General features: G+C 39.3%; 1 protein-coding gene across 1 annotated transcript; it reads right to left on the minus strand.

The window, feature by feature from the left end:
- Positions 1 to 882: 882 nt before the first annotated feature.
- On the minus strand, positions 883 to 19,217 carry abcc2 (ATP binding cassette subfamily C member 2). Its single transcript, XM_080481475.1, has 32 exons — positions 18,540 to 19,217; positions 17,200 to 17,370; positions 16,320 to 16,466; positions 16,076 to 16,216; positions 15,850 to 15,972; positions 15,639 to 15,694; positions 15,268 to 15,517; positions 14,979 to 15,157; positions 13,982 to 14,159; positions 12,556 to 12,810; positions 11,981 to 12,046; positions 11,602 to 11,739; positions 11,358 to 11,504; positions 11,189 to 11,273; positions 11,001 to 11,067; positions 10,790 to 10,916; positions 10,327 to 10,503; positions 9,832 to 9,999; positions 9,471 to 9,654; positions 9,139 to 9,274; positions 8,915 to 9,017; positions 8,576 to 8,795; positions 6,717 to 6,871; positions 6,012 to 6,167; positions 5,718 to 5,917; positions 5,495 to 5,621; positions 5,226 to 5,327; positions 4,700 to 4,843; positions 3,661 to 3,819; positions 3,414 to 3,580; positions 2,994 to 3,188; positions 883 to 1,846 (listed from the first exon to the last, which is right to left on the minus strand). The coding sequence occupies exons 1-32, from the start codon at positions 18,582 to 18,584 to the stop codon at positions 1,717 to 1,719; spliced, it is 4,698 nt and encodes a 1,565-aa protein (XP_080337601.1). The 5' UTR covers positions 18,585 to 19,217; the 3' UTR covers positions 883 to 1,716.
- Positions 19,218 to 23,361: the final 4,144 nt, after the last annotated feature.

Below are 23,361 nucleotides of genomic sequence, written 5' to 3' on the forward strand. Positions count from 1 at the left end.
CTTTTATTTTGTAAACATGGAACAGACATCTACTATCATGGTTATTATTGGTTGCAGGGCACAGCAATCAATATTTTCAGGAGTTGAAACTTTTTTGTTGGGAAAGTTATCTGATTAAAGTTGACTTGTTTTCATTAGCACACTGACGAAGACTCTAAAGGCTGAGCTATACTTCTCTGCTGATACAACGCAAATGGCAGTCCATTGTCCTTTCTGAAGTTCTGTGTCAGTTATCCACCGTGGTCGGGAGGTTTGAGTTTCTGAAGGATCTGTTGTGAAACCGCATGAAACCTGCCATAATCTGTGATCACGAATGAAATCCACGTGCACTGATGTAAAATGTTCCTTATATGTTTGGATGAGCAGTGGCAGTCTTCCCTAAAGGTGACAGGGGTGAGTAGGGTGCCTGAAATGCAGTCCACAAAAATGATCCCAACAATTTGCTGCAAAAACATCAGCCAAAGTGTGAAGGCACAAAATGTGGTCCTAGACCTCGTCCTTGAGTGAAATGGTTGAGTTGCACTAAAAAACAAACAAACAAACAAACAAACAAACAAACAAACAAACAAACAGAATGTTTCTCATGAGTCTCCTGATGGGCAAAGTGTCATCCTCATCAACAAAGTGGTGGCTAATGCATTTGCAGCACATAAAGAGAGATTCTACAACTCTTGAAACTATGAAGGACAAATTTGGCATTCAGTCAAATTCCCAAGTCCTCCCACACATAATTAAACAATACATTAATACATTGTGTGTGATTGCAGGGCCAGGTGAACAACTTATAAAAACAGATATCAATTGTTTGTTTGTTAATTGTTAATTTTTGTCCTGCAGACAAGTACTGTAGGCCACAGCCATTTGTAGTAAACCAAACCATGTGACGAAGTTAGTGATTTTAATCATTTAAAGACCTCCATCAATAAACCAGTAGAAGTGAAAGCACTGGATTTCGTCATTGATGTGTGTACTGATTAAATTTGAGATGAGAAGCTTTACATTGGAACATTTCCAAAGGCCTGATACTTAATATTCAATCTTCAGAAAACTATAGTACGTCTTGCATAGCGGTGGTACAAAGATGGACATGTGGACATGGCACAACAAACAGTAAATAAAACATAAAACATTTTTTGATGTCCAGATCTACTATCAGCATTATTTGAACAAGGATGATGTTGCAGATATATGTTGACGTTCATGTGTGTATTTAATGACCCACACCATCTATTTGTTGTCATACAGACTGAACAAATGTGTGCACATGTAAAACTATGTACTTTGACAGATGCGATTTGGATTGTAAAAATTAAAAATTCACTTATGGATTGATTATTTGTCTCAACGTATAAGAAAAACTCCTTTGAACGATTTGAGGAAGATCATTTTATACTGTGACCAGCATGAGCAGAGACACACTGACACTAATAAGTGAGTCATAGATGTTTAGCTTAGTCACAATTTATATTGAATATAATATATGTACAGTACATATCATTTTTTTTGTTTAAAACGTGTTTAAAAAAAGTAATCTTACACCCAGAAAAAAAAAAAATACATTACACTGATGAAACCATTCACATAAAACATCATGTACATTCCTAATATGATTCTGTGCTATTGTTTCCCATAAATATAATACACACAGAAATAACCAACATGTAAACAATCATCTGTACATAATTTATAGATCTCACATAGATCTACACATTCAAATTAGAGGGATGTATAATCGTTTTGTGCTATTCCAGCATCCTTCGCCATGGCATAGAAATGCCCTTTTTGTGAAAGCAGGTTCTGCGGGGAATCAAACTCCACAATTCTACCTGCGTCGAGCACCATTACCCTGTGAGGGAGGAAAACAGACAAAAATGTTAACTGGCTGTCAGTGGTAGCTCGTACAGGGATAAACAATCTACCATGTGATAGAGACATGATGACATGATTTCTGGTAGAAAGTATATGAGAACTAAATAAAAGTTAACGTATGTGAATATATATGACATTCACACCGAGGGGCGATTTATAGTCACCAATAAGCTTTAAGCACATGGATAATGGGAGGGAACACAAAACCGTGCACACACAGGAAGAACATGCAAACCCAGCACAGAAAGGCCCAGCACAGAATTGAACCTATGGCATTCTCACTATGGAGTGATATACAAATTTTATTGTCTGTCTGTCTGTCTAAAAGTGTGATATTCCTGTTTAGCAAATCGAAAGACTATGATGAATAAAGTCATACGTTGTGTTTCTCACTCCGTCTCGTATTTTCTTGAGCTGCTTTCTAATAAATGAAAAGCTACTCTTATTTGTGAAGGTTCACATTTTCTTTTCATGTGTGGGATTTGTCGGATCACACAGCTGCAGCCACAAAGCATTTGTTTGGATCGCCTCACAGACACATACTGACTCACACTAACCCATTGTTTGAGACGAGTACATGAAAAGGATCTAAAAACACTATACAGTAAAACACAAAGATAGCCCAAGCAAAATAAATTCATGCAAAAATGATAAGTAAAAAAGATATACGGTTCCTTGATAACTCACAAATTCCTATCTGTTGTGTTGTTTATCCATTAAATGCTTTTAAAATCAAAGGATTGTGACTATATATGGTCTTGCTTAATGACATGTATGCAGAATGCGGTTATAATGTGTTTACATTTATTCAGGTTTTTCCATTGTTTCATTTTAAGGTGTTTTTTTCTTGTTCATTTTTGTGGTCATAAATGTTTGGGCTACACAACAGCAAAGGAATAAAATACAATGTTGAGGTTTTATTTTCTTTTGTTAATTCACTTCATAACATTCGGTATCTTATGTATGCTGGTATTATGTTTTTCAAAACTATGACAGATATTCAGAAGTGAATAAGTGTAAATATTGGGCTTTGTATGATATTTTTTTACACACAAATTAGGAAGAAAGTGGCACTAAACGGGGATCTGCTCCTTATCGAATCACTTTGAGGATCGTGAACGTACCTGGAGCTGTCCATGATACTGTGCAGACGGTGGGCAATGGTCAGAACAGTGCAGTGTGAAAACTCTTTACGAATGGTATTCTGAATCAGATCGTCTGTCTCCAGGTCAACGGCTGCCGTGGCCTCATCCAGAATGAGGATGCGAGACTTTCTCAGCAGTGCTCGAGCGAGACACAGCAGCTGCCTCTGTCCAACACTAGAAAGAGATTGAGTCATATCGTTGACAAACCACATAATCTTGAAGGTCATTTACCCAATGAGGGAGACATTTTTGAGCACATCCAAACACACAAAGAGATCAGCAATACGTATGAGTGAGATAAGGTTTCATTTGGCCTCTAATATCAGAATACAGGAGACTATATGAGCCAGTTAAGGAGTGGGTTAGTTTAGATGCTTCCTTCGTTATTGTTTTACTCACCTGAGGTTCTCTCCCCCTTCAGAAACTTCATGTTGTAGTCCTTCCTTCAGCCCCGCTGCAAAGTCCTTCAGGTGAGAGAGCTCAAGCACTCTCCAAATGTCTTCATCACTGAATGTGTCAAATGGGTCCAGGTTCATCCTCAGCGTCCCACAGAACAAAACTGGATCCTGAGGTCAACAGATGTGTATAAGTCGGTATATACTGTATTTTCAAGCTCAGTTTCTCCGTCTAACATTGTTTGTCCTACCTGTGGTATGATGGTGAGGTTTGATCTCAGGTCGTGGAGCCCCAGTGTAGCAATGTCTATACCATCAATGAGGATCCGACCTTCTGCAGCTTCAATAATTCTAAACAGGCAGTTTGTCAGACTGGACTTTCCAGCTCCTGTACGGCCCACGATTCCAATCTGAATTCAAGTAAGGAAAAAAACAAAACATGGACTAAATATAAAGGCAAACACATTCTGTCACGATATCGTACAAACTCAATCGACTTACTCAAGATTTGATCCTAGTGAGTTTGTACTTTCAAACACAAAGTGAAACAGTAAACAGCTCATGAGTTTCTGACGTCTGAAAACACAACTCTATCGGCGTGAGTTTACCAAACAACCTGCAGTATTTCTTTCGAAAGTCCAGTGTTCGTGAAGGTTACTTTTAGCTCTGCATTGATGTAGATGTTCACTGAGCTTTGAAAAGTGAAGCCCATATATTGTTCCTTTGTACACTGTCATCAATGGCTGCATTATGCTGCACCCTGGATGCATTTTCTTTCACCCTCATTAATGAGCACCTTGAGGCTTGAGGCGTGTCTTTTGACTTCAGTCAAGAATGCTGCAAATGAGCAACTGAGACCAAATTACAGTCAATCTAATGTCAGCAAAGATCAATGGCAACAGGTGAAATATGACAAAAAAAGGAATAAATATGCACGTTTTTTTCTTTTAGGAGGGCTGAGTTTACAATCAACCGTTCCAATATAGACTGCCTTTCAGCTTGGAGTTCAGCTTTGCAGTTAGTTTAGTTAGAGAATAGATGGGTTTGTTTTTTTGCTTTGACACAGCTGGTTTGAATATCACAAAAGCAAATTTTTCAGGTGCAACAACTTTTATCAGCATTATTTTTTAGAAATATAACTCAATATGTCATCTCTAAAACATAGACCAGAGCAAAACACACACACACACACACACACACACACACACACACACACACACACACACACACACACACACACACACACACACACACACACACACACACACACACACTCACACACACACACACCTTCTCAGCGCTGCTGATGTCACAAGTGATTCCATGCAGCACCAGGTCTAATCCAGGTCTGTACCGGACCTTGTAGTTTTCAAATTGTAGCCTTCCGGCCTCCGGCCACTTCTCATGTGGCCGAGTGTTCGTCACCCACTCAGCCTGTGAAAGAAAAGACCCACAGGATTGATATGTGACAATGCATCAGCTGTGGAGATAACTTTTAAAACCTCTGTATATTTTATAACTAAGTGCCCAGATATATTGAGAAAATTATATTGAATGCGTCATAGGTCAAAACTAAACCTACATTTCACAACTTCATGATAATGTCACCATGCGGAGCGTCATTAAAACTGTTAAAAGGTCATCGCATGCAGTATATTCACTGAGTACTTTAAAAGAAAAACACAGGAGAAAGAGTTTTCCGATTCATAATCTAAAGGGTGTATCAATGACAATTCAACAGGACCAGATAAAATTCAAACAGGCACTCAGAGGAGTTTTTTCTGTAATGTGAAGAACAGCCCTTGTTTCAACGTACCTCATTATCAAGTTTGGTGTATTCACTCACTCTCTCCACAGCCACAATATTAGTCTCCAACTCCGAGGTCATTCTCACCAGCCAGTTCAGGGTCTGTGTGACCTGCATCAATAAACCCCCACCCCACACAAGCGATTTGTTGTTCACTGCCATATACAACATCATTACCACTAGAAAAAAGAATCAGTATCACTGTAATTAGTTCCAGTAGCATTAACACTATATTCTGCAGTATGTGTAGTGACAGTGTGCGTGTACAGGCAACTCACATTAAGTGCGTAGGATATAGACAGGCCAACCAGGCCGCTATCTATAGAATCTCTGGAAATGACGGCAAACAAAGTGGCAAAAAACACCACCAGGTTTCCAAGGAACTCCAGACGGATGGCCAGCCATCTGAAGAAATTGATATGTGCAAATATCATCATACAGAGAAATATCAGAAGTATAACAAGCTGTAGAAATGGATTTGTTGTATGTTTAGTAGCGAACCTGTTAGACACGATCCATGGATAGACAGTCTTGAGATTTTCATCAACGGTGATTTCGTTATGTTTAAGAAACCGCTCTTGGTGATTGTAGGCTCTTATCACTGACAGGCCCGATACTGTCTCTCCAAAATGGGAGTATATAGGAGAGCGAGACACAGAGTCCAGCCGACGCAGCTGCCTCGAAGTCGCTACATAGAAACGCTGTAAGTGGAAAATACAAAAAAAATGTAATTATCATAAATGTTTGAAGATTCATCAAGATTTTTTTTTTCTTCTGCTATCTGGTTCAACTTACCTGTACAAAGTAGTAGATTATCGCCAGAGGAAGGAGGATGATGGTAAAGAAAGGGGTGGCCAGACAGATGACAAACAGTGTCCCCAGTACACCCAGCAGACAGAGCAGCCAGGACCTGAAGGAATTCGGAATAGCTTCATCTATGGTGAAAATGTCCTGGAAGACCAATGTAGATATAATTAGTCCTTCAACTAACCTGTGACAATACTTTCTCTTAGAATACATTGTCTGGTGACAAGCTGTTATCCATTAACACAAGAGGAAACTCTGGACTTTTGAGAGAAATGACAAACTGCACAAACAGAAGAGTTCAGGTTCAGAATGCTTCAAGGGCTTTTTCTATGCAAATGATCTTTTTATCCATGTAAGTTCATCGCGAGCCAATGGATCTTAATAATGCTAGTTGGACAAGTACAAGGAACAAGCACTTTGACTCAAAATATAACAACCCTTACAAATTGAATCAAACGATTAAATTTAACAGACTGAATGTTATATTTGAAGTCGAAACTGAAACTGGCAATGCAACTTTTGAAGAGCAGAACAACAAATACGCACGCACAAACACACACACACACACACACACACACACACACACACACACACACACACACACACACACACACACACACACACACACACACACACACACACACACACACACACACACACACACGCAGAGTCAAGAAAACACATAAACCCAACCTTGGCGAAGCGATTGACAACTCTTCCAATCGGCGTAGTGTCAAAGAAAACCATAGGAACCCGCATTATGTTTCTAAGCAGCCGTGAATGCAGGATACGAGACGCAGCGACACTTGCATTGGCGAGGAGCAGTGTGCCGATGAACACAAAGACACCTGCAAAACAGTCACATGCAGTTATTGAAAAGACAAATAGCAACGCTGACTTTTTACATTCCCACATGCTAAACAATAATAATCCACAGATAGGCATGTTTCACTATGTTAGGTAACGTTACAGCCACCATTGTTCAAAAATGATTTAAAAGACAGTTTAGAAAAGTATTAAAGATGAATACAAGTGCTAAAGCATTAGAGAAAAATGAAAGCGCCTCTTTGGACAAGGACTTTCACGTCTTATTTTCTGTGTCAGGAGAAGATGACTTTCTTTTAAATATTTAATACCAATGGACGACACAAAACTACAAGTCAAGGAAAACTATGATATTCAGTCTTAAGACGTTAGCTTTATTGTGGTTTACATATCGCCATGAATCCCATGAGATTACTTTTTTTTTCTTTTTTTTTTTACTTCAGGAGGCATCATTACAGTCTATGGTGACATAACAGCTAAAATAAAGTTGAAATATGTTAAAGGTTAACTTCGCTTTTGTGCAGTGTGTATTTGCTTCAATCTTCTATACACAGCATGGACTGAATTGTGTTATGGGAATGTAAAGTGCTAGGAAATGTAATCTCATGTGCAGTTATTGGCAAATCAATGCTGCAGCTCTAAAAGTGACTCACTGTCCTTTGTCTTACTTTCGGACTGCAAAGTTGGGATTCAAGTAGTCTGAAACTGACTTGCAGACCAAGAGAGGAAAATAAATACATATGAATAGTTCACTTATAGCAATAGAGTGCATAGCTGTGGCTCTGCACAAGATTGTTTATAAATCACAGGCATTCTGATACTTTAGAGGACATAAGACAGACTTTATCCTTCCCCTACAGGTTTCAAACCAGAAATCCACTTTAGGGCGAACTGCTTGTCGCTCATCCAGTGAGTGAAGCATCAAAAACACACAACCTGTCCTGTTACTAGGTGTGAGTTTCAAGCTTCCATCTGTCAGTAATTGCAGCTCAAAAAATACTTTGACTAATACGTAGTGACATTTCCCAAATCTTTCAGCACCATCATGTGCACTGTCAGGATAAAGGGTGGGCAAATCCTTGTTTCAACTCCAGATATTAGTTGAATAAGCTCTTCAATCAGAAGGCCATGTAAAAGTTGATCCAGTGAGAAAAGTAAAATGAAGCAGCAGGAGTCAATATGGCAGGTAATCTTTCAGATTATTTTCTCAAGAAATGATAGTTTTATGGAGATTTTGTTGAAATGCATTAAACATGAACATTCTCATGATGTAACCTCCTATTTCTTTTTTCACTACAATAAAGAGCAAATATTACAGTTGTCAGTGATTATAGGGGATAATTATTAATTGTACTGGTCCAAACTGGGCTATATGTCACCCCTGAACTGATTTGAGATTGACACCTGGACTTTAGATTGTGTGAAAGTATCTATAAAAAAACCTGTGAATGAACAGAGATAACATGCAAACCCCATGGGGTAGAAAAGGCCTGAGCCCAGAATCAAAGCAAGGGTATGGTTACTGTCTGATTCTGTGATCTTCCTTATCACATTTTTGCAGTTATAGACTAATTATTATTAGAACTCAAAGCATGTTACATTCATAGACTACTCGCATAAAGGAGGCTGAGAAAATACCAATGAAGTAATGAATAACAAAGAGAGAATTCCATTGAACATACAAACATAAATCTAAAAGCATTTGCAAGAAACGATTGTGTATTTACCCTGAGCCACTCCCAGAGCACCGAACACCCCCACTCTCAGATCCCTCTCCGATGGAGGGTATGTCTTATTCATGTACTCAATTGCATCATTGGTCCAATCACTTAGCCACAGGTTCTGGCCAATAAAAGCTACATTCTGAATGAAGTAAACCAGGAAAACCATGGCAGTATATCCCCACCCCATGGCTCGCAGGTACTGGAGGAAGACTGTAAACTTCACCTGGACATCAAGAAGAAGAAAATACACTCAGGAAACAAGATATTGTTTTACACCCTAAGGTGGTACCAGTTGTGCAAGTAAAGAAATGATTGTTGCATCAGAGCAGAATCCTATTATACCTGTCCTATTTCCATCGTTTCTTTCTCTATTAGCTTCTGGCCTTTCTTCAACTCATCAACGTTTTCGGTTTTTCTTATGGAACTGTTTTTTCTTCGTCTGATGCTAGAAGAACAAGAAAAGAGCGTAATTGGAATGACAAAAGACTCAATTTGCCGTGAATGGAAAAAGCTCAAGAGGATAGAGTTTTCTTTTGTATGTATGTACTTCAAGATTGTACTCATACCTGCTGTTACGCTGGCTGCGGCGGATACTGTTTTCTCTCTTCAAAGTAGAAGAAACCGCGTCCTCCAAGGGTGAGTCAGGATGAATGTCCTCAAAGTCAGGGAGGAGCTCTAAGTCTTCTTTAACCGGGCTATGGCCTGAATAAATATCACAGTGTGTCTTACATATCTGCAGAACAAGCACTAATGTGTGTATTTGAAGTCATCATGAAAAACATCGGCCTGAGCTATTAGGTAAAATATGGAAAAAGGCCAAGTGTATCAAAATGCATTTAGGACACCGTGAGGAATTATATGTCATTGAGCAGTGAAAGAACAGGAAGGCTGTAATTACCTGACTCTGACTGAGTTCGGTTCCTTTGCTCTTTGGCATATGTGTCAAGAAACTCGGAGAAAGCCCCTCTGCTGGCACGAAGGCTGTTGTAGGACCCGACCTCTGAAATTACACCATCCACCAAGACGACTATTTCATCAACATAAGGCAAAAAGCTGACTCCGTGAGTCACCAGGATACGAGTCTGTAACACAAAAAGACACATTCAAGAGAAAAACAAAGAGATTGCATTATATAAGCAATATGTTTATGAAATACTGCTCATAACCATACTGAGTAATCAGTCTTATCCTAATATTCCTCTGCTTTATCAGGTTTAAAAAAACATTCATAATTTAAACTGAATGCATAAAACACAAACCTTGTTCTTGAGTATTCCTTTGGGACCAATAACTTTATCAAAAAGGTGCTTTCCTACATGCGAGTCCACAGCAGACAGCGGATCGTCTAGTAGATATATATCAGCCTCACTGTAAGCGGCCCTGGCCAAGCTCACACGCTGCTTTTGTCCCCCTGAGAGGTTGATACCCTGAGAACAGAGGGACAAACACACAAACACACGCACACACACACACACACACACACACATACGAGAAAATGTTAAATTTCATTCAGAGAAGCTCAAGCATATTCAATGTGCAGCAGAAAATTGCAATAAAACTTTGACATTTTTTTTTGTCATACTTAATTAGGTCAGAAATCACTGGAACTGAACACTTGTACAACCTCGTTATCGGTCTGGAAATTCTCATTTGACCAGGCAGGAGGGATCTCAACACAACTGAATCAGCAATTGCTTTGAGAAACCTAAATATCACATTCAGATCCTTTAAACGTGGAACACTCGAGAGCTCACTTTCTCTCCAATTTCAGTGAGGACCCCTCCAGGCAGCAGCTCCAAGTCGGTTTCAAGGGCGCAAGCATTTAATACGTCATTGAACCTCCTTTCATCATTGGGAGAGCCAAACAAAATATTATCCTTCAGAGTGGCATTTTGGATCCAGGCCTGTTGTGGCACGAATGCAAGAGAGCCCTGCATAGAAATACAAAATAAATGAGATTCTTTTCACAACATGTGTCATTAAAACTGAAGTTTAATAAAAGTTACTATTCAGCCAAAAATAAACTACACTAGCTAAAACCTTTGCGGACACATCTGTGAACGTGTAGTCAAAAGTTTCATACTGTGCTTCTTTAAAAAGAAATATGATGTCCACAATACAATCATTAGTTTGTTCTGAGTGATGAACATTTGTGTGCATGCTAAATTTACAACTGTACCGCCACTATGTGACATAGAGACAGGAATAAGGCGTCACCTGAATGTTGATAAAGCCTTTGGTGCTGTGCATTTCTCCCAAAAGGGCTGAAATGAGAGAGGACTTCCCTGAGCCGACAGCCCCCACAACTGCCACTAACCGCCCAGGATTAATTTCTAAGGACACACTGAAAAACACACAGAGAATCAGCATTTTTAGTACTGGAAAGTACCATATTTAATATGAAAACACTGTATGTGTGCGGACATACTTTTTTAGTAGTGGTTCAGCATCTCTTTCCCAAGCAAAGGAACCATTAGATATACTAATAGCAGTACCTGAAAGATTGAAGGAATGGACAAAGATGGGTAAATAGAGAGCCAAGCTATTATCTAAGAATGCTAAATAAATGCCATGGCTCAGGGGAGGAGCAGGTATGAATAGTGAAGGTCAACATACTGAAACTGGGGTCATGGTGCACAATGTCAGCTTCAAGGTTGTCCCCTGACAGAAACTTCTCCAGGCGCTTCTTGGACACTGCTGTCTGAGGTTTCAAAAAGCAGGTTAAGACATAATTTCTTCACAGGTTTACAATTTGTGAATGCCGGGTTTTTAGCTCTCCTCTTACTTGCACAATAGCAGCAATAAGCAAAGGCAGCATGGACAAGGGGAATCTGAGGATGTTGAAGAGGGAAATTGAGGTGAAAGCTTTCTCTGGAGTTAACACGTTGTCTGTACTGACATTCACGAACACCGCAAATGAGGCCAGAGAAACCTGCAAAAAAAAAGAAAGAAAAGAATGTGTCTTAAATCGATTGGCAAAGATCCCCTCTGATAAACTGCTCCCATCATCCGCTGTCCGTACGACTCACAAGAGCTGGAGCGCAGGTGAAGAAGAAGGTGGACACGGATGACAGGTAGGCAAATTTCTTCATGACTTTCAGTTCTTTATCTCTGATGTCTTCCACCTGCGTCTGGAAAGACGGCTCCCAGGCATACAGCTTGAGAATCTGGTGAGGAATTGGAGACAAACACAAGAACATGGTCATAAACTGTGTTGTGATGGGCTTCAGAAATACTAACCAGAGCATTATTACTATCTGAGGCAATGATTAAGAGCCAATAAATCCTTGGTGGTGATTGGGCTGATAACGATTTTGCCGTCAACCATTGCACCTTTCTTTTACAACATGTGCTTGTTTGACACAAGCGAGTTCTCTATAAATGCCATTCATAAATACAGGCACTCACCTTGATCCCATTGAGTACTTCATTCATGATTTTTAATCGGTCATCTTTAAACTTCATGTTCTGTATCTGAAAGGGAAAGAAAAGTATAATTATGCACTAAAATGTGACTCAATGCTAATCACAAACAAGCAATCGCAGAAAGGTTAGACGACATCTAATACTAGGTAAAACACATTCAAATGAAGTGTTCAAAGTCCCACAAAATTACTTGATAAGGTTATTTAATGCTACTGTTAGAATGCTTTTACAATGTACTGAAATCTCCTGGTAGTTGTTATGAAGACTTTGAACTTGATAAAACATGGTGGAAAAACAACCTCAGTTGACTCTGTGGCCAAAATTATCACTTCACACTGGACTTAAAGCGACTTGGATGTGTAGCTCCTTCACTCTTTTTCCACACACTAAATTGTAAATTAGTATTTTGGAGAAATTTACCAATTGTCAAAGCAACATCCCCCACCCCTATTATTACACAACCCGCCCAGGAGAGTCCTGCTATTCTCACATGCAAAAACACTGTTGTTTACATGTAAGATCGCATGTTTTCTCTATACGTCTAAAATTCAACTGACCTGCAATGTTCTGGCCTTGGCGGCGAGAACACCATTTATTGGCACCAATAGCACCATGATAGCCAGCCCTGCGAGGACAGACGGTCCTAACTCAATCCACAGGAAAACGATGGATATGATGATCTGCAGAGGGCAGGACCACAGCAGGTGGATGAAGTTGGTTACGTCATTGAAGCGCTGAGCATCTGCCGACATCAGGTTCACGGTTTCCCCGACTGTCGACTCTTTCCGAGTATCGTTGGACACCACCAATGCCTTAAAGAAAGGGAAAGACAAGAAATGAGAGAGAAAATCTTAAAATAAAATGGAGTGGCAGATGTTTTTTTTTTCTTCTGGCAAATGCAATTTCAATAAATAAACAAGAACTTTTTTTTTTTTTCTTTTTTTTTTGCAATCTATATGATCTTCCATGGAAAAAGCAGCAGGAGGCAATCAATGCAGCAGCAATCGATAAACATGTACGTAAAGTCATTAGTGAGAGCAAATTCTCTGGTGCAGTCTGCAAATACCAAAAGTGCAGTTGACGCTGCTCCTGAGCATATGAAATAACCCACTGAGTAAGCAACATCCATAGACGCTCATGACACGTCTGTCCGTCCAGGCCATAATCTGGACGTCTATTCGACGGCCAGAACTAGTTGACAAATGACACATTAAAATAAAATAACGGACATCTAAGACACCCAGAATCAGTTGAAAGAGACATGTCACAAGCTGTATGTTAAGTCCAACTGCCTGTATAATTACTGATTTGTCATTAAAATATTGAGGGAAGTAGATCATGACAGGCAAGAGGAGACATCATGTAAAGTTTAATGCACAATGTCTGAGTTATGACCATTTATTCTTTTGGTCACGAGGCATTGAACTTTTCAAGTCTCCACGGAGAAACTCGCCACTTTGATAACCTGTCATCTTATGAATACAACGATGTACCCGAATAAATGTTTTATCAGCACTTTCATTCTGGCCCCTCTGAGGATGTCTTCTGGATGTATAGAGAATTTAAGTCTTTTAGACGTGTTTTGGACCACTTTTTGCTCAGTGGGAAATTCCCATTATAAGATACTACAGATGCGTTTACACAAGTCATGAATGGCACGAATCTCAATTCCTGACCGTGGATCGCGATTTTGAACCAAATTCTATGACTCAGAGGAGAGGCGTCACGCGCCGACAGTCAGTCGCAACCTGTTATGATGCGTTACAAGTAACAGCACGAAACGGTGGCGGATCATCAAGAGTCATTACACACTGTCACCAATACTGTTCCGTGGTGTTGCGCACTAATGTGCACGGCTGCACACTGCTGTGCGCCATTGCGCATCGTTTTCTCACCAATCTGTCAGGAATGTGGCGCCTATGTGTAGATGCACCTTAAAACCTTCTTTTAGTTGGGACAATGGTGTGTCGTTGTGGTCAATACCTTTTTGTAAATGGCATCCATGAGGGCAGTGCGAACCTTCATCCCCAGCACAAAGCAACGCTGAAAGTACTGCTGCAGGAACAGGGACTGAAGAATTGCCACCACCAGCAGCAACACTGCATACATGTAGCCTTCCCAGACATGCCTGGATTTGTCCTGAGTAAAGGAGATCATCAATCTGAAAAGATGAATAAATATCAGTTTATGATATGCAATCACACTTCCGGCATTTGATTACAGTGATGCGATCTTGACAGCGTCAAACGCTTGTTTGTTATGTTATGAGCTGCTTTTGTTTTAAGAACAGGATAAAGACATTTAGACATGAAAGAACAAGCGAAAGACCATCCCATTTATAATTAACCTTAACTAGACACACTATGAGGAGTGGGCTGGGAGCAGATGGGGTCAGTGTCCTTGTTCAGGTACCCACAGTGGTAGTAACCTGTCAGTAGCTTCAAAGAGGACATTTACAAATTTTCTGAACATATCTTGATGAACATTGCTGCATGATGTCAAATATAACCTCAGAAACTCAAATTTTACATTCGAGGAGGAAAATCATTAATATTGTCAACATAAACGCAAGAGCAAAATTAGAGGGGGGGGGGGGGGGGGGTTACATTTAAAAGCATTTTTAACTTTTTTTTTTTGTCATGACCAGACCTTTGAAGAACATGCAAGTCAGCCTGGGTCCACATTAATGATTGCTAGTGTGACACAACCATGTCTCTGAGCAAATACTGTAAGTCAAATTGTGAGGGATAAGGGGCTTTGTTAAAAAAAAAAAACTAAACAAACAAAACAAAAAGCCCATATCTTGTGATCAGAAAAATCCTAATTTACATGAAAACATGTTATGTTATTTCAAATCATAGGCTCCATGGTTGAGTTTAGTCATATCCGTTTCCTTTTTCACCTCCCCATGGTTTACCAATTATACATGTTAATGTTTGTACATAAATACATAAACTTATCAGCAGGTTGTCTGACTTACTTGAGGATTTGAGGACTGACAAAAGCAAGTAAGTCCTGCAGAAGTTTGAAGAAAGCAGATTCAATCAGAATCCATTTAAAGGTCTTGTAGATGGTTGAAACCAGCCATGAGTTAGGATAGTCTTCTTCCTCCTTTTTCTTTTTCTTCTTTTTTTCATCTTGTTTCTTTCCTTTTTCCTCCTAAAATATATTTTTTTGTGATGAGACACACAATGTTCAATTAAAAAAAAAAAAAACACCTGAAGAAAAAGAGCATGCACTGTATATGTATAAAGAAAAGTATATCTTACCATCATCAAGACATCCTGACTCACACCTTTCCCCAGGCCATTAGAAAGACCATTTTGAAAACCTTCCTGCTGAGCTTTGTCTCTGTTTGGACGCTTTTTCAGCTTGTTTTGGTATTCCACCTGAGCTGCAGCTAACTTAGATTTCATGTTGGACTGGAACCTCTGGCTGATGTACGCAGTGGTGTCGGCCTCATTGAGATCCCACATGTCCTCCTGAACCAGGGGCTTTTTATAGCCTTTTACCACCATGCTGAAGAATAATCATTAAAAAAAAACCAAATACAATCAATAGAACTTGTGTAAACCAGTTGAATTTTGGTTAGGAGAATTTGTTACAATATTCCTTTTTGACTTTCATGTCTCGAGTTTACCTGCTCATCCAATTGAAGGTTATTCTGCTTAAAAAAGCAGCAGCTCTTTCAGGATTCTGAAGGGGGAAAGAAAATAAATACAATTAAAAAAAACAACACACATATTTTGAATTTACAGCTGGTCTGTGGTGAAGGTGCAATAGATAGCACTGAATATGAATTTCACTGTATCAAAAGGATAAAAAGAAAATCGACTTGGATTTGTAGGTACCTTTTTTATGTGCTTGCGATCTTCTGGTGAAATATCAGCCACAGCAGAGAGGACAAGGGCAAACAATTCCAGTCCAAAAGAGATGTAGAAAAGGCAGAAACGAGGAACATCTGTGACCTTTCCCTGGTGTAAAAGGCCATTACCGGCAATTTGTCGAAGGGTGAGAAATACAGAGTGAATGGTGTGTCACACCAAATGTAAAGATATTCGATGTCTTTTGCCATACCTGCTTGAGTGCTTCTCTTAGGAGGGTTTGAAAAGGAAAAATATCACAAAGAACAAGGAACAACCAGAAGAGAAAGAGAGTGGCCGAGTCTACAACTCCTTCCTTACGTCTCACTCCTTCCTGACACAAAAACAGAAGGATCTAACAAAAAACAAAACAAAACAAAAAAAACAATGATCCACATCATAATTTTTCTTATTGAGCACAAAAACAAAGAGCATGCATAGAAATTGTCAATTCTTACCCATGTGACAGCAAACAGCACAGGGTTCACATAGTATACAGCAGCATTTTTCTCTGTTTGCGTTGAGTCTTTGTTCGGACCATGATCCTCGGCTATCGTGATTGCCAAGGATGCTATGGCCGTCAGGAACAAGAGAGACACCAGAAGCTGGAGGACAGACAAATGTTAATGTACAGATTCGTCAGCAGTTTTAATACTTCTGGTGGTCGAGTCTCATAGCAGAACTGACATGAGACGGCTACAGAGTCTGCAGATAAAACCTCAAGCTGTGGCCATTGAAGATGACTTGGTAAAACTTTAAAGAAGCTGATTCTAAGGGCAGCACAGTGAAGTACTGTTTAGTCCTGGTCTGTTTCTGTTCTTGTGTAGCGTTTTCATGCTTGTGAGGCCATCTGGTGACTTTAAAGTGGCTGCAGATGTCAATGTGTGTGGGTGTACTCTGTCTTTGACTAATTATCAGCGAGGACAGAGTTCAGGTCTCCAAGACCCCAGCCTGGGGGAAGTAAGCGTGTAAGATGTTAGTACAGAATCCTATTTGCTTTACTCTTTTTCAGATCAGTATTTTTCTTAAAGCTTTTCTAACTTGTCATGTATGACAACGTGATAATGCATGTCCGCCAGACGCAACCGTTTGTTCCCCTTTGTTCTCAATCTATATTTGCTTTCTTTGTTTTGATTGTCTGTCTTGTACTTCAATTCGTCGCATGTTTACATTTGAAAACCTGTGTAAATAGGAAATACAAAAGTCTTAAAAGAATCACATCATTGACCACTTAGAGTAGAATATTTTCAACAAGATGTTCCCGTGGTTAGTGATTAAAAAGAGCTTTTTATCACATCATAATTGCAACTGTGTGCTTGTTTTTGTTGCGTGCATTACCTGCTTGCAGAGATATAACTTGGACATGTGTTTTTTGCGCGTCCTCTTGCACAGGGAAACCAGGTGGTTGGGGGCACAGAGCCACACGAAACCCAGTGGGATCCAGACGAGAACTGTCTGCTCCAAACATGCTGGGAGGTCTGGCTCCGCTTTGTCCACATATGATGCATTCTGAGGTGCAAATACAAACACACAAACACACGTTACATAATCAGGCTACAAAAGACCTTGACACTTGTGAAGCTTTTAGAAGACTTTCTAAAGGATTTATTAGCATTTCAATCTCTTCATATTCAATTACACCGTCTAGTTTTCTGCTGTGCATTAAGCCTGTCATCAAAAGGAGGGAATTTAGAGGGCAGAGTGCTATTTGTATGGGTCCACATTGTCAACGCTGTATCGGCAAGAGTTTTTGACTGTGAAATTTTTTTTTGGGGGGGGTAAAATGGTTCTAAACTTCTTTCTTCATTTTCAAGGACTGCATATAACCTATATTTCATTATAGGTGAACTTTTCCTAAATTAGAAAGTTATTTCAATCAATTAAACACCAGAAGATGAAAATATCAATTTATTTGTTCCTAAGCAGAAGTTAGGTTTACTTTTACATGATAAATCACACGGAAAAAAAATGCAAATCATAAGATTTTATAAAGCTGAAACCTGAAAAGTCATCATGTTTTGACCTATTTTTATTTTGAAAAATTGTTGTAACAATGTGCAGTTGCATATACTGACATATTTGATCTGTGTAATGTTTCAATAAGCATTAAACAAATGAGCAACTAAACTTTAAAGATTTCCCCTCCCTTTTGAGACATCTACACCTAACCCCTTCAAATTGAAAAAAAACTAAAACATTATTATTAATATTTGACCACTAAATATGTTGAGTCATGTGTTGGGTGAACACGTAAAAAGTAAAACAAACTTTTAACATGAAAATACTTGAACATTTTCTCACGGTGTATAACACGTGTAAAAGTGGTAAAGAACTGGATATCCTTGGCCTGTGTGAGGAAGATTCACTTAAATCTGTTTTTATGTAAATCTTACAACTAATTTGTTGTCAGTGATAAAAATTGACAAAACAAACACCAACAACTTGAATGTTCATTTGACCATGTTATGTAGTGTTATGTTGTGCTGATCTGTCCATCTGTCCGCTTCTATACTCTCCTGCACACTTAATAATTGTTTTGTGTGGGTTTCTAAACATGTGAATTTCAAATTATAGCTCTTTCCCCTTTTTATTTAATTCAGAAGACCAATATATAACAGGGATAGTGAAGAATCCTCCAAGATTTAGAACATCCCTGCAGCCAAATGAATTGAACTCACCCAGAAGACAGAGCCGCAGTACTCATCTAGAGCTGCAGCACACATGGTCCACAGTGATCGCTTCAGTCCTACGAGACAGCAAGACGCCTGTTCTTCTCCGGTCTTCAGCTACTGAGGCCAACTCAGAGGCTGCTACCGTCTCTTCTATCCACCCACAGGGCTGAGACAATTGTAGGATGTAGCTTTGAGGGACTTTGATCCATGAAACTTTGAAGCTGAAAAAAAAAAAAAAAAGATTCCCCCTCCCCGTGCGGGAAGAAAGAAACAACAACCTGTGATCCACTGAACTCTAGTAAACAGCTAAAAATTAACTAAGTTCTCAGTTTTATGTATTGTCTTTTGACACAAATGTCTGTGTAGACAAAAACTCAAAAGTCACAACATAATGATGAAGGTTTAGTCGTCCACAGGAACTCCTGGACCCTCACGTGTATAGAATCGGACTCTGCATCCAGTTGAGAGTCAGTGACAGAAATAACTACATAAACAGAATGACTTGCAAAACTGCAAGCAGTTTCCCTTGTGTTACGGGGGGACAGCCCACTAAAAGGAGGGAATGTGTTTAGTCAAAGGGGAGTGGACGCATTAAACCCCCTTTTCCTGTTTGGACGCAGCATGCCTGGCTCCCTCTATGAACTTGGAGCCATATGTGGAACTGGAGTCAGTTTTAATCAATCTGATTATGTTTAAGTAGTCGTGCATGTGAATGAGGTTGTGAAAGTGAAATGTGAAGAGACATAGACTGTCAGGAATAATCATTAGCCAGAGTGGATCAGGAGGAAGGAGGTGGGTTGGCCGCACAGTCCTTTGCCTCGCCCTGTTTTACTGAGGGGGAAGGCTGGAGATCAAAACCACAATACTTGCTGTGAAAGATTCAACCACATAATATTCTTTGTGCTCTTTATGTACCTCTCTACACACTAAGGAACAAACCAGGGCAGTGTGACAAAATGTTTTTGCACAACAATGCTAATGTTCAAGTTTATTTGAGCTCTGTTGGTGTTGATAGTATTATACATAAAAGATGACTGACGTCTTTTAATTCATTGGTGGAAGGTGTGGTCCAGTATATTTATCTAACAATGCCCATGTCTTAATTGATGAACCAAATAAAAAACAAGACAGGATATTTTAAACCATGTAAATGACCTCTTTACATATTTGTCATGAACGCCTCTAAAATTACCTTTCTTTATAACATCCTGTGGTTTTACAGCAAACCACAGTACAGAGATAACAGAAATGACATCATTTGTAACCTTGACACAAACAATTGTCGGTACTGTTTCTCTTGGACTTAAGTGATACTTTTGATACAGTAGACCAATCACATCTGATTGATCACATTAATAACCTTGTTGGTTTATTCAGAATGGTTTTAAATGGTTACAATCTTGCCTGACCGAGTTTTTGATGACTGTTTTCTAGAATTGATGACTATTCATCTTAAAAGTTGAATTATGGTGTGCCCCAGGGCTCCATATTGGATCCTCTAATTTGTATTACTTTCACCAATGAAAGTTGGGCAACCAACGGAGTTGGCCGAGAAGGTTATGTTTTCGTGTATTCAGGATTTCACACAGCGATATCGCCACCTGAGTTAGTACTGATATGAGCTGATGGCTCTCACGCTAGCAATGCTAACTCTGTTCTGCAAAAAAATAGCTTTGCAGATGATACACAGTTATACATTATCATGTCTGCTGATGACACAAGACAAATAGTTTTGTTTTGTTTAGGGTTTTTGTTGTTGTTGTTTTTTTATTTATTTTAGATAGATCATGAATGATCGACAAATTTATCAGATTCAAGCAGGACAAAACCTGGGAATGGGTCATCAGTCTGTAAAACTGTCTATAAAATAGAAGAGCTGGCACTAAATCCCTCTGAGCAGAATCAGAAAGAGAGTGCATATTGCACTGGCTTTAGGGTTTCTGCACTGGAAACCCATGTGTGGCAGAATCCATTATCTCTCGTTGCTTCTTAAAGCTTTGAATGGTCTTGGACCAAGGTATCAATCAGGTTGGCTTTTAGTCTGCCAGCCATCTCAGGCCCTCAATTAGAGCAATTTTTTTTTACATTTTTTTTTGTTATACCAAATGTTCAAGTATAGTTGACCTGATTCAATTTGCTTTGAGATGCCTCCTGGATAAATGAGAAGAAGCATAGGCAAGCTTTCTCTTTAATGTATCTATTATTTATGTTTAGTAAGGTCAGAATTTCATTTATGTTGCACTATATCTTTAATTCTTTTATATTTCTGCAATAATGCTTATTGTTCTTCTTTGAACTGCTTTAATATTTTACATTTCATTGTTTTTTTTGTTATTTCTATCCTTATCTCTCTTTGACATGTCAGTTAATGTAAATGTTGCTGAAATATGGAAATGTACTACACAGAGAAAAGTTATCCTGCTCTCACACTGATGAATGAGATCCTCTGTGTTCCAGCTGGAACATACTGTACATGAGGCTCAGACAAGAACGGCGATATGTATTTAGACCCGTCGGGTTAGACTGCTTCTGCGGTGTCACATGACCCAGTCCATGTGTGTAATGCACGCAAACAATAACAGCCCCGGGTCAAGAAGACCAAATAGATAACTCCTGTTTTAGAAGAGGTCCCTCCTCATGAAGTTACAATGTATCTGAATTCTTTCTCTGCTCTCATCCTTGGCCAAGTTTGAACTGTGCATGTGTCCTGACAAGACAACGAAACATCAGCGGAGACTGAAAAGCGTCTTCTGGGATTCTTTTCCATATCAAACCAGAACACACACTAATAAATAAATGAATAAATACTCACAAGTATTTATTTTTTAATACTTGACCCCTTGAGGACTGTTCTCCCCGATCAGGGAGGTATGGATTTTATTGTTGCTAAGCCAATATTCCAGAGGTGTTCGTATTTTTCACTATATGCATAAATATACCTTGTTTGAACGCTTGCTTGCTCTACAAAACAAATATTATGTTTAATGATTAAGATACAGCCCCGTAAAAGTAATAAACAATGATGCTAGGGAAAAGGCTCCAACATTTTATCAGCCATATTTATTTTAGGTTATCAATGTCTTTTATTATATCACAGTAAGGGGGGGGGGGGGGGGGTCATTCTAGAACTGCTTATATTAGTTTGTTTAAAGCAGTTCGTGTTGCGTTCTGTGTGAAAAAGTGAGGTACGACCAAGTCACGCATTTTGTCCAAATAATATAAACTCATTGTTGAAACCCCAAAGCCAACTACATACAAACAACAAACTATGCATCTCCCAATCTGTTTAAAGTAAGCTTGTTCTTTTCTCATTTTATTTATATTGTTTATTACATTTTTTTTTGTCTTATTGCTTTTCTTTGTTCTTTATTTCTGTTTTATTTTGTCTTTTTTCCCCTTCTTTTTTCAATTTTTCATTTTCCCCTAATTGGTCATGTTCATCCTATGTGTATCCATGTATGTACAGTATACGTGTGTGTATGTATGTACACTACCGTTCAAAGGTTTGGCATCACCCAGACAATTTTGTGTTTTCCATGAGAAGTCACACTTTCATTTACCACACGAGTTGTAAAATAAATCGAAAATATAGTCAAGACATTGACAAGGTTAGAAATAATGATATTTATTTGAAATAGTTTTTTCCTTCAAACTTTACTTTCGTCAAAGAATCCTCCATTTGCAACAATTCCAGCATTGCAGACCTTTTGGCCTTCTAGCTGTTAATTTGTTGAGGTAATCTAGAGAAATTTCACCCCACACTTCTAGAAGCTCCTCCCACAAGTTGGATTGGCTGGATGGACACTTCCTGCGTACCGTACGGTCAATCTGCTCCCACAACAGCTCAATGGGGTTTAGATCTGGTGACTGCGCTGGCCACTCCATTACAGATAGAATAACAGCTGCCTGCTTCTTCTCTAAATACTTCTTGCACAATGTGGAGGTGTGCTTTGGGTCATTGTCCTGTTGGAGGATGAAATCGGCTCCAATCAAGCGCTGTCCACAGGGTATGGCATGGCGTTGCAAAATGGAGTGATAGCCTTCCTTAGCCCCCACCTTGCTTGACAGATGGCGTCAGACACTCTTCCAGCATTTTTTCAGTTGTTCTGCGTCTCACAAATGTTCTTCTGTGTGATCCAAACACCTCAAACTTCGATTCGTCCGTCCAGAACACTTTTTTCCAATCTTCCTCTGTCCAATGTCTGTGTTCCTTTGCCCATATTTATCTTTTTCTTTTATTGGCCAGTCTCAGATATGGCTTTTTCTTTGCCACTCTGCCCTGAAGGCCAGCATCCCGGAGTCGCCTCTTCACTGGAGATGTTGACACTGGTACTATTTAATGACGCTGCCAGTTGAGGAACTGTGAGGCGTCTACTTCTCAAACTAGAGACTCTAATGTACTTCTCTTCTTGCTCAGTTGTGCAGCGGGGCCTCCCACTTCTCTTTCTAATCTAGCCTGTTTGTGCTGTTCTCTGAAGGGAGTAGTACACGCCGTTGTAGGAAATCTTCAGTTTCTTGGTAATTTCTCGCATGGAATAGCCTTCATTTCTAAAAACAAGAATAGACTGTCGAGTTTCACATAAAAGTTCTCTTTTTCTGGCCATTTTGAGCGTTGAATCCACCCCACAAATGTGATGCTCCAGATACTCAACCTGCTCAAAGGAAGGTCAGTTTTATAGCTTCTCTGACCAGCTAAACTGTTTTCAGCTGTGCTAACATGATTGCACAAGGGTTTTCTAGTCATCCATTAGCCTTCTGACACAATGAGCAACTACATTGTACCATTAGAACACTGGAGTGACAGTTGCTGGAAATGGGCCTCTATACA

The sequence above is a fragment of the Lipophrys pholis genome, assembly GCF_963383615.2.
Source record: "Lipophrys pholis genome assembly, chromosome: 15".
NCBI classification, from domain to species: domain Eukaryota; kingdom Metazoa; phylum Chordata; class Actinopteri; order Blenniiformes; family Blenniidae; genus Lipophrys; species Lipophrys pholis.